The 14954-nt window shown below is 44.4% G+C and overlaps 1 protein-coding gene across 1 annotated transcript in view; it reads right to left on the bottom strand.

The window, feature by feature from the left end:
• cadpsa (Ca2+-dependent activator protein for secretion a) overlaps positions 1 to 14954 on the bottom strand; it is a 252895-nt gene that overhangs the window by 41011 nt on the left and 196930 nt on the right. The window contains exons 20-23 of the mRNA XM_034084138.2: positions 12859 to 13000; positions 5351 to 5506; positions 3111 to 3258; positions 1045 to 1119 (exon numbers count right to left, since the gene is read on the bottom strand). Of these exons, the coding sequence (XP_033940029.1) occupies positions 1045 to 1119; positions 3111 to 3258; positions 5351 to 5506; positions 12859 to 13000 (521 nt within the window). The remainder of the gene's footprint in view (positions 1 to 1044; positions 1120 to 3110; positions 3259 to 5350; positions 5507 to 12858; positions 13001 to 14954) is intronic.

Consider the following 14954-nt stretch of genomic DNA (forward strand, 5'->3'; position numbering starts at 1 on the left):
GATCTAGATCACTCCGCCTCGCGTCGGGCTCCTGATCAGCTGTCGGTGCTCTTTTCCCCGTAATGACCGCGTCGCTGCACATTATCCCTTACATGTGATTATATAGAGTCATTATTCATTTGTTTTAAAGCAGGAGAAGCAAACGCTTGCCTCGGGGAGGGAGAAATAGAGCCACAGCGGAGAATAAACAGAAGGGCAACCATGGCAACCATGCAAGAGAAGTGTTCTTCGCTGCTTTTGTGGCAGACTGCAGCGCCACTTACAGGCCTGGCATATGTACTACAGCGTCTCCAGCGCTTTCGAGCAGCAATGGCCGGCCGTGGCCCAACCTCTCATTCCCCTGATAGGTGGAGAGTTGACCAATAAGCGGAGCACCCCTTCTGTGACGTAAAATAATTAAAATCTGGATCAGTCTGTATCAGATCCGTTGCAGCCCCTTTTTTAGAGATGTGGGTATGGAGGAAAAGAGAGAGGGTTGTGTTTTCTGACACGTGGTGAGTTCCCTGACACACCGGGGACACATATTCATGTAAAAGACATACAAGAGTGCATTTTGCATGATAGGTCCCCTTTAACTTGTCCAGTGTTACATTATAATTGCATTTTCCCATAAACAGTATTGCAATGAGGGCAGTCTAAAATAAAGCAATACATCAGAAAACTGTCCATCTCCATTCTGTCAGTTCAGAATAAAGATAAATGCTCCTCTATCTATCGACAAAATACTCCAACATCCTTTTCTAGAAAAACATTTAATTTGGTAACTTGTAATCATTTTGTTGTCATTTTGAGTGTTTTGAGTTTGTGTTCATTTTGCATCTGCTTGTGGTATTTTATTCCTTTTCCAAAATATTAACAATCACTTTTAGTCAGCTTTCCATATATCATGCAGTGAACCTTCTGAAACCTTCTCCAGTACTGAACCTAAACATACAAAGACAATTATATATTTACAAAAATAGAATAAACAATATACTATTATCAGGCATACAATATTACATCAAATGTATCTACTGTGTACAAGGACTCCGTAATATTGTGTACCTTAGCTACCAGCAGAGTTATCATCTCCTTCACTGTCTCTTCAATCAGATCGTCAATCTGGGAGTGGTACTGCCTCTGCACAGGAAGGAAACACAGACATGTTCACACACACACACACACACACACACACACACACACACACACACACACACACACACACACACACACACACACACACACACACACACACACACACACACACACACACACACACACACACACACACACACACACACACACACACACACACACACACACACACACACACACACACACACACACACACACACACACACACCACCATGTAGACACATTAAAGGGAAACACTGGCAGTTATATATTCATTGATAGTATGTATATTCCTTTGTAAACGTTATATTCTGTAGGAACACACATGTGACTCTACATAGTGACTATAAGATGTTGCTGGTGAGCTGCAAAGAAGCTTTTTAAGAAATAATCAAATGTTCACCTTGATATTCTTAAAGACCAGAACAGAGAGCCCAGTCTGCTACTTCACAAATATGATGGTGTTTCTGTTTTACATTTGAAATAATTAAATAGAAAAGTTTAATAGTTAGAAAAACATTTGCTCAAAACTGGTTATGGGTGCTTAGCATTTATTTGAACATTATAATTGATACATAAATATAATTAATAAACGAATAAGACCTCTGGGGGAAATCAGAATCATTCAACAATTCAACCATGTTCTTCTTTCCTTTCAAAACATAATATATATTTCAAACTCCTTGCAATAGGAATGAACTGAGATTGACTGTTGATTTTGAACATTAACACTTGCACTGCCACATCACATCATGCGTATCTTGAGATCATCTTAATTGGCAGTTAACAACTACAAACTGTTAATTTGACATTAGCATACAGATCATTACACACATAATAAACAGTGTGCACCTCTCTTAAAATGCATGCTCACTGAATCACCCACACAGTGTGGAATATTGAAGTGAATGAAGAAATATTATTATTTATCATCACTGCTCCGACCGAGCACTTTTTCAATTGTACAACAACTAAAATAAGTAACAAACCAATGTGTAACTGACTGCAGAGACTAGGTTCTATCTGCAATAACAAGTCATTATCAATTCAATCTAATCAGTAATGAGATGTGAAGATTAGAGAGTTCAACTATACTGGAAATGTTAATGTGGAAAAACACATAATGTTGCAAAGCTCAGAACAATTAAATGTTAAATATAAAAATGCAAAATAGAAACATTATTTCATTTTATGTTCTGATTTATGTTTTCAAGAAAAAACCTTTTCGTTTCATTTTGTTGTTATACACACATTCAAGTATTTGCTTTATATTTGGTCATAGTTTAAAAAACGAGTGTGCTTTGACCTGCTTAAATATGACCTACACTATTACTTAATAATACTTGTTGTTGTAATGCAGGGCTTTATAACCAGTATGAAGACGTTGGGATGGTGTCTGCTGTCATGGAAACTGTGGGGACTCCTTTGTTTAGCCTGTAGCACCAGCAGAACAGTGAAGGACTTAGCAATAATTCATTCATTGTCAGCAATTGGTATCAGTCTCGAGATTCTGCGAAATATGAGATCTCTCACTTCTACCCCATGTATATTCAATAATATCTATACATATGTTAATGGATCCTAACAATCCAAGTGGATGAAGACACACAGGGAAAACTGATGACTAATTATACATTTGGGAACTGGAGGGTGAGACTTCAATTGAATTTGTAGCCACACTCACCCAGTCTCTAACACACTTTCACAAGACAGAGAGGGGGGGGGGACAAGCAGCAGAAAATAAGAAAAAGAAAAAAGTGAAATGGCCGATGTGAATACTGAAAAAGAAGTAGAGACAAAAAGGAATGAAAACTGTATTCATGTTTAAACCATTCCAAAGAGAAACCTGCATGATGTATTGTCATTTCAAATGATAAGAGATGGAACTGTCCACCCACAGTCAGTGAAAGGTTTAACTTTGAAGTCATACTAAATGATTTGGCTCCGCTCCCTGTTTTAAAGAGATTGAGTGTCAGTACATGAGGAGGGTCTCGTACCTCCTGCCCCAGGTCCATGGCACACAGCTTGGCCGACTGGGCCTTGGCGTCCACCATCACGTTGAACATGGTGCAGATGGACTGCGGCACGCGGAACTCTGTGGCCCGGCTGCTCCTCTGGAGCTTGGCCTCGAACGCAGCCCGCGTCCTTTAGAGATGGGGGGAGGACTTCAGAATAATGAGGCCATGAGTCAGTCCCCAAACCCCCACCCGCCTTAATTAATAACACGCTTTTTACACATTCTCTCAATATTTATATATTCACTCACAATGACTGATTTAGCCACCTTGTCTGACATGTTGCATTGCAGAAAACACAAGCACACACAACATGCACTCAAGTTGTATTGGACACCAGAGTAATCCTCGTCCTATTCATCGTGTCAATGCGCTCACACATCTTGAGAAGTTATCACCACAAATGTTAAGAATGTTTTTAGAGAACGTTATCCTCCCTTTCAGAAGAACATTCTGGGAACCAAAATAAAACTCACATTAAAGGAACGATTTATAAAAAACGTTCCGTCATCTCAGGCCTCAAAGACATCCTGACAACATTTTCTGAATGTTGCTTTGAAAATGTTCTTGTTCTTTTGTCGTCATGTAACATTGAGGGAATGTTTTATAAAGAACATCTGTACTGTGTTACCTCAACAACGTCCAACAAACATCCTTAGAATGTTGCCGGCAAAACATTCCACCTTTGTTAACACATCACATTGAAGCAGGGGTCACCAATCTTTTTTAGGGTGAGGGGGGTCCTCACCTCCTCTAGGGGGGGACCTCACCTCCTCTAGGGGGGTCCGGGGGCATGCACCCCGGGAAGTTGAAGTGAAATGCATCAATCTGGTGCACTTTGAGCACAACATGAATGTATGGATACAGCTCTCAACACTCAGATGAAAGGGAGCTGTATACTTTTCAATAATCCAAACATCTTTAGAATATGATCACAACCAATAACAAATCATTTAAACTTGTTTGTTCTCATCTTATGTTACCTAGTTAGCATTCTTTCTTTTTATTTATGCATATTTTACTAATCACTCCCCTTTCAAACTGTTTTTTTTTTTACTGTCCCATAGTACACATTGGAATGATTTCTTACTTTATCTATATTCAATAGATATATATATATATATATAAAGGTGTTTTTAAGGATGCGCACCAAGCAACATGTCTGTCTGTCTGTCTGTCTGTGTCTCTCTCTCTCTCTCTCTCTCTCTCTCTCTCTCTAGCTCTCTCTCTCTCTCTCTCTCTCTCTCTCTCTCTCTCTCTGAGGCTGCTCCTCCGTGGCGATGACGGCTTGCGTTAAAAAATAATAATAAACATATTTGTAAAGTGGGGGGGGGACACAAACGGGATTTCGAAGTGGAAATTACGCCATGCGTGTGTGTCAAGTGCAATAAATATGTATGCAAGTTGCAACACACAGAGTAAAGCTCTGCCCCTCATGTGCTGTATAGGCTGGCATGACTAGGCTGTGTTCAATGGGGCTGCTGCCACATTGCTTTTCTTCCCGACTGCAACGCTGGTCCCGCAAATCAAGCAAGAACGTGACTAAGTGCCCGCGGGCGACTAAGTGCCCGCGGGCACCGCGTTGGCTACCCCTGCATTAAAGGAACGTTTTATAAAAAAACTTCACCTCAGGCCTTAATAACATCCTCAAAACATCCTCTGAATGTTGCAGTTAAAACGTTACTTCTTAATTAACCTTGAACCTTATAGGAACATTATTTGAAATAATAACCATCATAACAAGGTTTCTTTAAAACATTCTTATAACCTGTAGGTAACGTTAGCCAAAGTTGTGAGAACGTTCCCTGCTAGCTGGGTACATCTCTTGCTTATTTCAAAAGTAATTGCATTTACTTCTTCACTGGAAGAAAATGTATTTTATATAGCTTTTAACTAGATTGAAATAGTGCCAGTTCCGTCAGTCACCATGTCCTTTCATTGCATGGCTTGGTTGAATACTTAATTCTGATTGGTCAATTTGAACCTTCTACTGTCTTTTATGAAAGGCACACTGAACCTATGTGCCAGATGTTGTGATATAACTGATGTATTAGTAAGTTGGCTTGTAATGGGATAAAGTGCGGACCACAGGCTGAAACAGATCCCATTGGATCTCGTTACTTCTCTCCAGCCCCAAACCCCAACGTACTACTAGAAAACAAGCAGTAACAACTGTTTTTGTTTGCAATCAGACCAATATATATATTTGACCAGTGTCCTACCGTTTTACGCATGATTCGATCATGTCGCTGGACATCAGCTTCAGGCGGGTCTCCAGGTGTTTGCCAAACTCCTCCTCAGGCCAGTGCAGATCTCTGATGAAGGTCTGCAGAGCGTCCAGCTTCCAGAAGAGGTCCTCTGACGTTCCCGAGCCGTTACTGCAGGGAGAGTGCACTTATGTAAGTCGCTTTGGATACAAGCGTCAGCTAAATGCAATGTAATGAGAGGCTCACAGGTTGGAGTGTCAGGGAGGCTAGGACAGGGCTGTGGCTCAGGGGTCACATGGGAGGGCAGGTGGGAGACTGCTCAGACCAGGGTTTACAACAACAGTGCAGCTGGTTGTTTTTGAACACCGCTGACCATTTGATCAAGAATATGACTTCCATGAAGAGTAAAGTCAACCATGGCTCAGACAGAACACATTCAGACACACGCGAGGACAGGGTGCTACAGCTTCAGGTACCCGGGGGAAAGCTTTAGATGTGGAAACATGCAAGTCTGTAAGCAGGACAGTCAGAGATCGCCTCTGCCAGTTTAAACCGGATTCACAGCCGTACAGTATATACTTTACATTTCGGCAGAAATTTTGATTTCCACATGATTTTTAAATGACCTGCTTCTCATCCTGTGGTGTGAATTGACATTTGTATCCTGGTCAATGAGGATGCTTGTTTCTGATTGGCTTACAGTTGCTAATAGTAACAAGACAGTACATCGTACACAGGTTCAACATTAATTAACCAGCAACAGCCACCATGAGGGTTAGCTCAAAAGAACTCAGGTTGTTTATGTAACAATGCAAACATGCTGATCATCAGATCAGGTGAGCAGGTTCAATCCCTCCTGGACCCCCACTGCAGGCAGCATGCGGCTGTGTCCTTGGGCAAGACCCTTGACCCCGAATGGCTCCTGAGGGTGTTGTCCACAGTATTGAATGTATGAATGATTAATATATGTAATATATTGTAACGTAGAGCGCTTTGAGCACTTGGGAAAAGCGCTACGATAAATAACACGATGATGACTATTATTAAAGCTGCTGGGTTAGAAGTCCTAAACAAGTTGTTTTTCTAAATGTTTCCTAGGCGAGTATATTAGTTATCATTTTAAATAAAATATATTACATTGAGCTTGTCACAGAGTCGCTAGCATGGTTCTTGTTTCCATTGTTCACACTGAAGGCCAAGTATGTATGTGGTTTAAATTAAGAGCATTAACGAGCATGGGACATGTTACGGATTGATCATAACATTGGAGAACATGTGGTAACAGGTCTGTTTGGTAAAGCCTCACGCCTGCTAGTTGTGAACATTTAGGATGGTCTTCTTTTAGTTGCCCCTTTTTTTCTTTGTCTGCCTCTTCGTTATGTATTTGCATCTTTCCAGTCAAATCAGAAACACATTTGGAAATGGTTGGGATTTAATTCCCAGGTCACGGCCTTCTCCATTCACTCACACACCACGCCGCGACCTTGGCATGAGCGTGAAGAGGGAAAGGCGACAAGTCAATATTACCATAGACCTTTAATGGATGCACTCCTAAAGTTAACCCTTTCTGGGAAGCCACCTGTCTTCTTTAAACTACTGGTTCTTTCAGGCACAAAGAGACAGTTCTGCCATCTCTGTACGCCTCTTTCTTTTTGAAAAGTACATTTGTGTCTAAATATAAAGGCTGAAATGCAGCTCTCATCATTTTTTTCACAATTAAAACTTTGGGGCTGGTATTCCTCCAGATGAGGGCACAGTCCGGATGTGCTGCAGTCACACTCCGCAGGAGGCTGCCGCTCGGAGCAGCTTCACACCTCTGAGCCCCGTTGTTGGTGCTCTTTGCTTAAGTCTTCACGGTGCGATAGATGATGTGTCAAGTGTTTGCAGAGATATGCAGAGTGCTTTTAATGATAGCACTCTCAAGATCACATGCATATTATTATTAGATTGCTCAGTGGAATCAGAGGCTGTTACACATTATTCACTCTTTTTAAAGGGCCACAGAAATGATACTTACAGTTCACTTTTAATGAGCTCGATTTCATGGTTTAATAATAGATGATACAGAACTACCGCCTGTTCACTCTGAAGGAGCTGCAATGTGTTTATACCTTAAAGGTGGGGTAGGTACGTCTGAGAAACCGGCTCGAGATACACTTGTTGTTATATTGCATGGAATGCTCTTAACGTCCGATAGCAATGAATATCTGAAGTGCTCTGACAACAAATCCATTACAAAACATCATCTGTGGAAGCCGTGGCGCTGTAGAAAGCACGACCAATCATTTTAGCCGGCTAAAGTAACTGGATGGCCTGGCCAGGTTGACACTGGGCAGAGTGCTGGATGTACTCCGGTGGAGAGAAGCATCATAACACAAGACAACAAAAGCAGATCCTAGGCTAAAGATGATTCACATGAAAAACAACTGAAGATACACCTCAGTGAATTCGTTTTATTGCGGGTTCAATTTGAACGCCCACATCTTCTGTACCTCCTAACCTTGTGTCAGCGGTCTGTAAGATGGTAAACAAGTATACACATTAATATGGGCACTCACATGTACATATATGCCCCACATAGTCATGCCAATGTGCAGGGTAAGGTTACTTTACAACTGGTAAGGTTACTTTACAACTGGTAAGGTTACTTTACAACTGGTAAGGTTACTTTACAACTGGTAAGGTTACTGGTAAGGTTACTTTACAACTGGTAAGGTTACTTTACAACTGGTAAGGTTACTGGTAAGGTTACTTTACAACTGGTAAGGTTACTTTACAACTGGTAAGGTTACTTTACAACTGGTAAGGTTACTTTACAACTGGTAAGGTTACTGGTAAGGTTACTTTACAACTGGTAAGGTTACTTTACAACTGGTAAGGTTACTGGTAAGGTTACTTTACAACTGGTAAGGTTACTTTACAACTGGTAAGGTTACTGGTAAGGTTACTTTACAACTGGTAAGGTTACTTTACAACTGGTAAGGTTACTTTACAACTGGTAAGGTTACCTTACAACAGGTAAGGTTACTTTACAACTGGTAAGGTTACTTTACAACTGGTAAGGTTACTGGTAAGGTTACTTTACAACTAGTAAGGTTACTGGTAAGGTTACTTTACAACTGCTCACCTGAAGCCGTCTGCCAGTGCTTACTCTCACGGTGTGTTTGTGATGACGTGGCGCACGAGCTTTAAGGTTGGGCAGTTATCACCCTCACCTCGTAAAAATGCTTTGATGTCATTTAGTTACATGTTGTTGTTGTTGTTGTTGTTGTTGTTGTTGTTGTTGTTGTTGTTGAATGTTGTTAGCTTTTTGCATCTGTTAGCCTCTCTCCTGATCGACATCAAGAGTAAGACTTTGCACTTATTGGCTGGAGAAAGTGAAAACATGATGTTGTCCTAGGTAGTGTGGATTGACAGCAGAGAAGCTGAGATGAGACTTTCATCTCTGTGGTGCAACCACACATCGACACAGCTTAGGAATCGAACTAAATCATTTCAAGGTATTTTTAATTGCAGATTGTGCAACCTAATTTAGGAGATTCTAACCTGCAGCTGGTGCACATGTGTTCTGTGTGCATCCTTTATCCATGAGACCATCCCAAGTCTGGCTGCATTACGTACACATGATCTTATTCATCAGAATGTACCACTTTACAGCCCAGGCTCTTTCAACGCTTACAACGAGTCTAATTCGCTAGCCATTCAGGTTACATTGTTTTATTCCATCTACCCCTCGCTATCGCGTCAGTTCATGAGCGTGCTCACTAGTGCACCTCCCCCCCCGTTCATAAACTCAAGTAGTACCCCCTTCATTTTAAGGATGCGCACCAAGCACCACCTCCAGGTGCTACTTTGAGAACCAGGGCAACACAGTTATGTGCCCCTGTCTATAATGCGACAGATAGGAGCAGCTCGGGGCGCACCAAACTGCGCCCCGAGCAGCTGTTGACACCACCAACAACTAGGGGGCAGCAAGAGCCCAGAGTGAGTGATTGACATTTGAATGAGAGAGAGTTAAAGAAAAGTAGATGGCGAAAATGGAGAAGGGAAATGATGTTTAATCACTTAAAGAAACAGCCTTTGAGAGGAGGACACTGGAGGGACAGCTGAGAGTAACAGGGCTCGGACCTGATCAGAGTTAAGGACAGAGGACGGCAGTAGACCTGCTCTTTTTCAAGGAGCTGGTTCTGCAAGAAGGCTAACTACTGTAGCAACACCAGGGCTATATTCAGCTTCCCCTGCCTCCCTTTTCAAACGTCAGGATCAGACCAGTCTCTGGACCAGACCCAGCATGCAGGATCAGACCAGTCTCTGGACCAGACCCAGCATGCAGGATCAGACCAGTCTCTGGACCAGACCCAGCATGCAGGATCAGACCAGTCTCTGGACCAGACCCAGCATGCAGGATCAGACCAGTCTCTGGACCAGACCCAGCATGCAGGATCAGACCAGTCTCTGGACCAGACCCAGCATGGATCCAGACGGATGTGAGTGACTTAAAGCACGAAAAAAGTCAACACAGCTGTCCAATGAGGGCTGCAGGATAGGGATCTGTAAGCAGGATAAGGAGGCTGACAAAAGGAGGGGCAACGGTGAAGCTTTGACCATCATGCAGACTCTGGGTCTCATGGCGGCTCATTACTCACTTACTGCAGAGGTGATTTGCCGGCCTTCGTTTATATCCCAAGCGGCAAAAACGACATCTGGTGACCATCCCCCCACCCCCCCCCCCTCAGTGGAGGGCAACCTCCGATGCTGGGGACCTCCTACGTCACAGGGTTCAAGATGCATCCGTGACAGGGGAGGGGCCTGCCTAGAGAGAGCTATAGGTGGTGGCTGGCCTCTGAGACTCGGCACGTCAACCTTCTCGAGCTACGGGCAGTAGTTGCTCCTCCAGCACTGCAGACCCTTACTACAGGGCGAACATGTGCTGGTGAGGAGCGACAACCGCACAGAGGCTTACGTCAACAGGCAGGGCGGAGTCAGCTCCGCCGCCTTGTTTAGCGCAGCGGAGAACCTGTGGTTGTAGGCCTCAGAGAATGTTGTTATCTCTAAAGGCCCCCCACATTCAGGGACTGGAGAACAGGAGGGCCGGCCTCATGTCAAGAGGCGGGCCCCTGCCAGACGAATGGTGGTTCTCCCTAGCTCGGCAGGACAATCCACCTTTGGGGGTGGACACGTTTGCACACGAGCCATGGCCAAGAAAGCTGCCCTACGCCTTTCCACCGCTGCGTCTCATTGTCCCCCTGCTGGAGAGGGTGAGACGAGAACGTCTGGCAGTCATCCCAGTGGCCCCAGGTCGCCGCTTGGCGCCCTGGTACGCAGAGGTGACACAGATGATGGTGGGCCAGCCCTGGACGGTGCCTCAGGTCTGGGGGTCGTTGTCTCAGGAAGCAGGTGCAATAGGGGCGTTACCCACTCTGGGCCAACCTCTCCAGGCTTGGCTCCTGAGAGGGACTGTCTGACAACGTTAGCCAGACTATCCAGGCAGCAGGAGCTGCGGTTACGTATTGTAACCCGAGTAGTACCGGGGACGGGTGGCGCAGTGGTCTGTGCATCCGATCATCAGATCAAGGGGGAGTGCTGGGGAACTCCAGTTCGAAACCCGCTCCCGCCGCCACTGCGTCAGACCGTTGTGTCCTTGCAAGACACTTGGATTTGCTCCTGTGGGTATTGTCCACAGTACATGTATAATACTAATGTGTACTTGTAAAAGCGCCTCGATGACCTCGAGGCGTGAAGATGGACGGTGTGACGCTGTGCAATGATCATCAGATCAAGGGGTGAAACCCGCCGCTGCTGCGTCTGTAAAGCCGGTGTGTCCTTGGGCAAGACACTTCACCTGAACTTGCTCCTGTGGGTATTGTCCACAGTGACCATTGCATGTATAAAACATATGTGTGTAATGTGTATCTGTAAAGCGCTTTGAGCACTGGAAAAAGCGCTATAATAAATGCAAGGAATTAGTATAAGTACAGGCGGAGCCCTCTATTAGGGTTCCTGTCTGTCCTATGCTGCTCGCTGAAGAGGGTGTAGGAGGGCAGTCGGGAGGCGGTGGGCCTGCGCACGCACTCATGTCGGCTACGTTTATAAATATCTCAGTAGGTGAACACTCGCATAGTAAGGTCAAGGGCAGTACCCATAGAGTCCAGTAGAGGGCTCCGCCTGTACTTATACTAGGGTTCCTTGCATTTATTAATACGTAACCCAACGTTTTCACCCCGTGAGGGACGCTGTGGGGAAAGACGTAGTATATTAACGTTCTCCTGACGAGACCTCAAATCATCTTCGTAATATCAAACTATAGATCCTATACATCGACTGTACGTGGATTCTAAGAGTACAATATATACTTCTCGCTAGAAATCTAATCAAAAACCATTTTAATGCCAAACTATCCTACAATTTAGGATTTTCCAGAGAGGGTTATTTGTGAATAAACGACCCTCGGCAGCGTTTGCAATCAACGGGAGCATGTGCCGCAAATTGTTGTTTCTTACACGACCACTAGAGGTGCTACACTTTAAAACGTAATAAGCTGCTGAACAATCGACCTATTTGGTCGTTTTTTGGAGGAGGACAGGCTGGATATTATTTACAATTTCAACAGGGAAATTGTTGATTGGCAATAGCCGCGTACTTTGCAGTACTTAGTGCCGGCACTTAGTGCCCTGGCACTTAGTGCCCCGCCACCCCAGGGCACTAAGTACCAATCGCGTTCACACCAGAGTACTTTTCCCTGGGGGAAGATTACGCAAATGAAGCCTCTGACGTCACTTCTTCTTCTTCTGCTTTGGGTTTAATGGCAGGCTGCAAACAACTTCACGGCGTATTCTGCCACCCGGAGTCCCCGGCCGGAAGTCCCCGGAGTTGGGGAAGGCTTCAGTGGAAGCTGCTGGGACTCCCAGCGGCTTCCACTGAAGCCTTCTGAGTAAATCGCCAGAACGCCGACACCTCCTCATCTCCACCGCTCCCATGTTTTCTTTTGTGTTGCCATAAGTTAGTCTCTCTGCGTTGGTGCGTGGGGCTAATGCTAATGCTAATGGCGGCTTCACAACACTTTTCAGAGTTTTACGGGGCGTGGTTTGCAATTCGCCCAGCCAATCAGAACTGGGGCACTGTTTCCCCCCAGGATAATACCACCTCTCTAGCCGGCACTAAAAATGGGGGTAAAAGTTCCCGGCACTAAGTACTCTTTTTGGTGTGAACGCAACATAAGGGGTACTAACGGAACCACAGGGGGAAAGTACTCCGGTGTGAACGCGGCTATGATGATGTGTTTTGGATATGTATTTACAGCACACTGGAAAGAAGACTAAACTAAAGATTAAACGGCCATATATTAAAGCAAAATACAAATATGACAGTTATTAACCTGCTCACATAATAACTGATAATAACTCTCTTTTGACATATCAATGTTTGTGTTAACAATGTGTTTTAAAAATGTAAATTGTACAGAACACATCCTCAGTGCGGGTGAAGAAGGTAGCTCACAGTATAGTGAATGAAGGCATCCTTACTTGACAGGTTCCCAGGATTCTCTTTCAAAGCCTCTGTGAATGGACTGAGCAATGGAAGACTCCATCAGGTCCACGTAGCGCACCACCAGGGGGGCATACAGGTCCTGCAGGTGCTTGTGGAACTTTCCATTGCACAGGTTATCTGGGGAGGGGGGAAAACAACATCAAAGAGACGTAGCTAACCTAAGCACACGAGAAGCCCCTCACGGCAGTGCGTACTGTGTTTACTATGCATGTCTTCCTCTTTCTTGTCGTTATTAGCTCGAAACTAATTGTAACTACTTTCCCAGCATGTTACTGTCCCCTGCAGATCAGCGATATCAACGAGTAGAACCGTTGGCTGGAAAAGGAATATGTCATGGCGTCCATGGTGAAGAGACACAATCACAAGTCTGCATCATCTCATGACTGAGCAGACTCATGATGTCATCTCTGCGACTCTCAGCCGGTGCAGCGCCACAGTTCCTGCTTCCTGCTTCATGAGTGTACATGCGACCCAAAGGCGCTGTGTACACTTGCTGTGTTCATGTTGGGTTACAAGATCAATCAGAAGGTCAGCCAGATAAACAATAGATGTCCCTGTCCGAGACGACGACGATGATGATGAACAATGACAGGGAGGAAGGTGTTCCTGTTAACACTGGCTCTTCATTAGCTGCTCTCTAAGCATCTTCAGTGTTCTCTCTGTAGACACAAGGTGGGAAGCCCCGCCTGTTTTAAACCCACCCACACACACAGCTCTGTGCCGGCTCCCAACTGGGAAAAAGGCAACACTGACAAAGACCACAGGAGATAAAATGGAGGCCAGTGTGTGCTAATGCGATGCCTCGCGGCTCCATGCAGCGTGTCTGCTTCTCCTCTCCCTCTTTGTTTTCTCTCCCCCTCTGAGCATGTATGTGTTTGTGTGTGTTGGCATTGGAGTCAAGGTCGATGATACACAGTAGGTGCGATGTTTGTTGTGTTCCCTGATTACCACTCTCCCAATTAGCCACTTGAGCGGCTGCTGTCCACTTGGGTGTGTTGTGTCCAGGAGTGTGTTCGCAGGGCCCACTACCCCTGCTCCCGACCTCATTACTCCTCGAATGGCAGCGCGACTCTGCGCCTGCCTCGTGCGCAGGCTAAGGCTATTTACTGCTCCATAAGTGCACCGCTGTGGGGCAACAGAGCAGACGACCTTCTGTGGAAAAGATGTCCCTGTGAGGATGTGCGTTACTAAAGCGTGGGCTGTTCACACTGTGAGGACTCTGCTGGTGTAATGTTGCTATTGAAGACAGACCCTCCGATGTTGCTTCCAAATCACACCGTGGTCTGATTCGGAAACACACACCTGCAGAGGTCCTGCTTTTATTGACCTTTTAATTCAATGAGTAGTTCATCGTGGGAAGGCTGGCGGGATCTAGTGGTTTTGATGAACATTCAATCTTAACCTCTTGTTTTTTGTTTTTGTAATTTGGCAAATGATTGAAGTGGAATAGAACCTGGAATACCTACGTATGTAGTACCTACACCATATGGTATTTATTCTCTTAACTAATCTGTAATCATTCTTGTGTTTATATATTATTTAGCATGTAAAGTGTCTTTGAGTCCCTGAAAAGTAAGGAGAGCCTTCAGTCACATGTGACGATGTAACGATGTGACAAGCTGTTTCAGGGAAGTCAGTGAGCCTTTTCAGAAGACCCATAACTTCAGGAGAACCCACGGGCTTGGGCCTGAGGGCCAGAGTAGAGTTGGTTCTGACCGTTTTAGGAACTTATTTAGTTGTTGTCATCGGAACTGTTGACATACTTCTGCCTTAAAAGTATACAGGGGTTATTAAAGAAGAAGGATGAAAGGTGAACGATCAATGTTGATTAATTTGATACAAAAATAATCTTATTTTGTCTCAATGGTGAACAAGACATGAATAATAAATGTTGGAAAAAATGTTGTTCAGTGAAAAACCAGAGAGAAAGATACTTCCGAGATTTTGGTTTTATGTTTAAAAAACAATGATAGCCAGTGCCCTAGAAGGTATGTGCCTCTGTTGACTGCTGGCTGGTGTAGCTATGTCCACTGCAATGCACTTCAATTGCCATTTCCACACAATTGACAAT

Source organism: Pseudochaenichthys georgianus, chromosome 5, assembly GCF_902827115.2.
Source record: "Pseudochaenichthys georgianus chromosome 5, fPseGeo1.2, whole genome shotgun sequence".
In the NCBI taxonomy this organism is placed as follows: Eukaryota; Metazoa; Chordata; class Actinopteri; order Perciformes; family Channichthyidae; genus Pseudochaenichthys; species Pseudochaenichthys georgianus.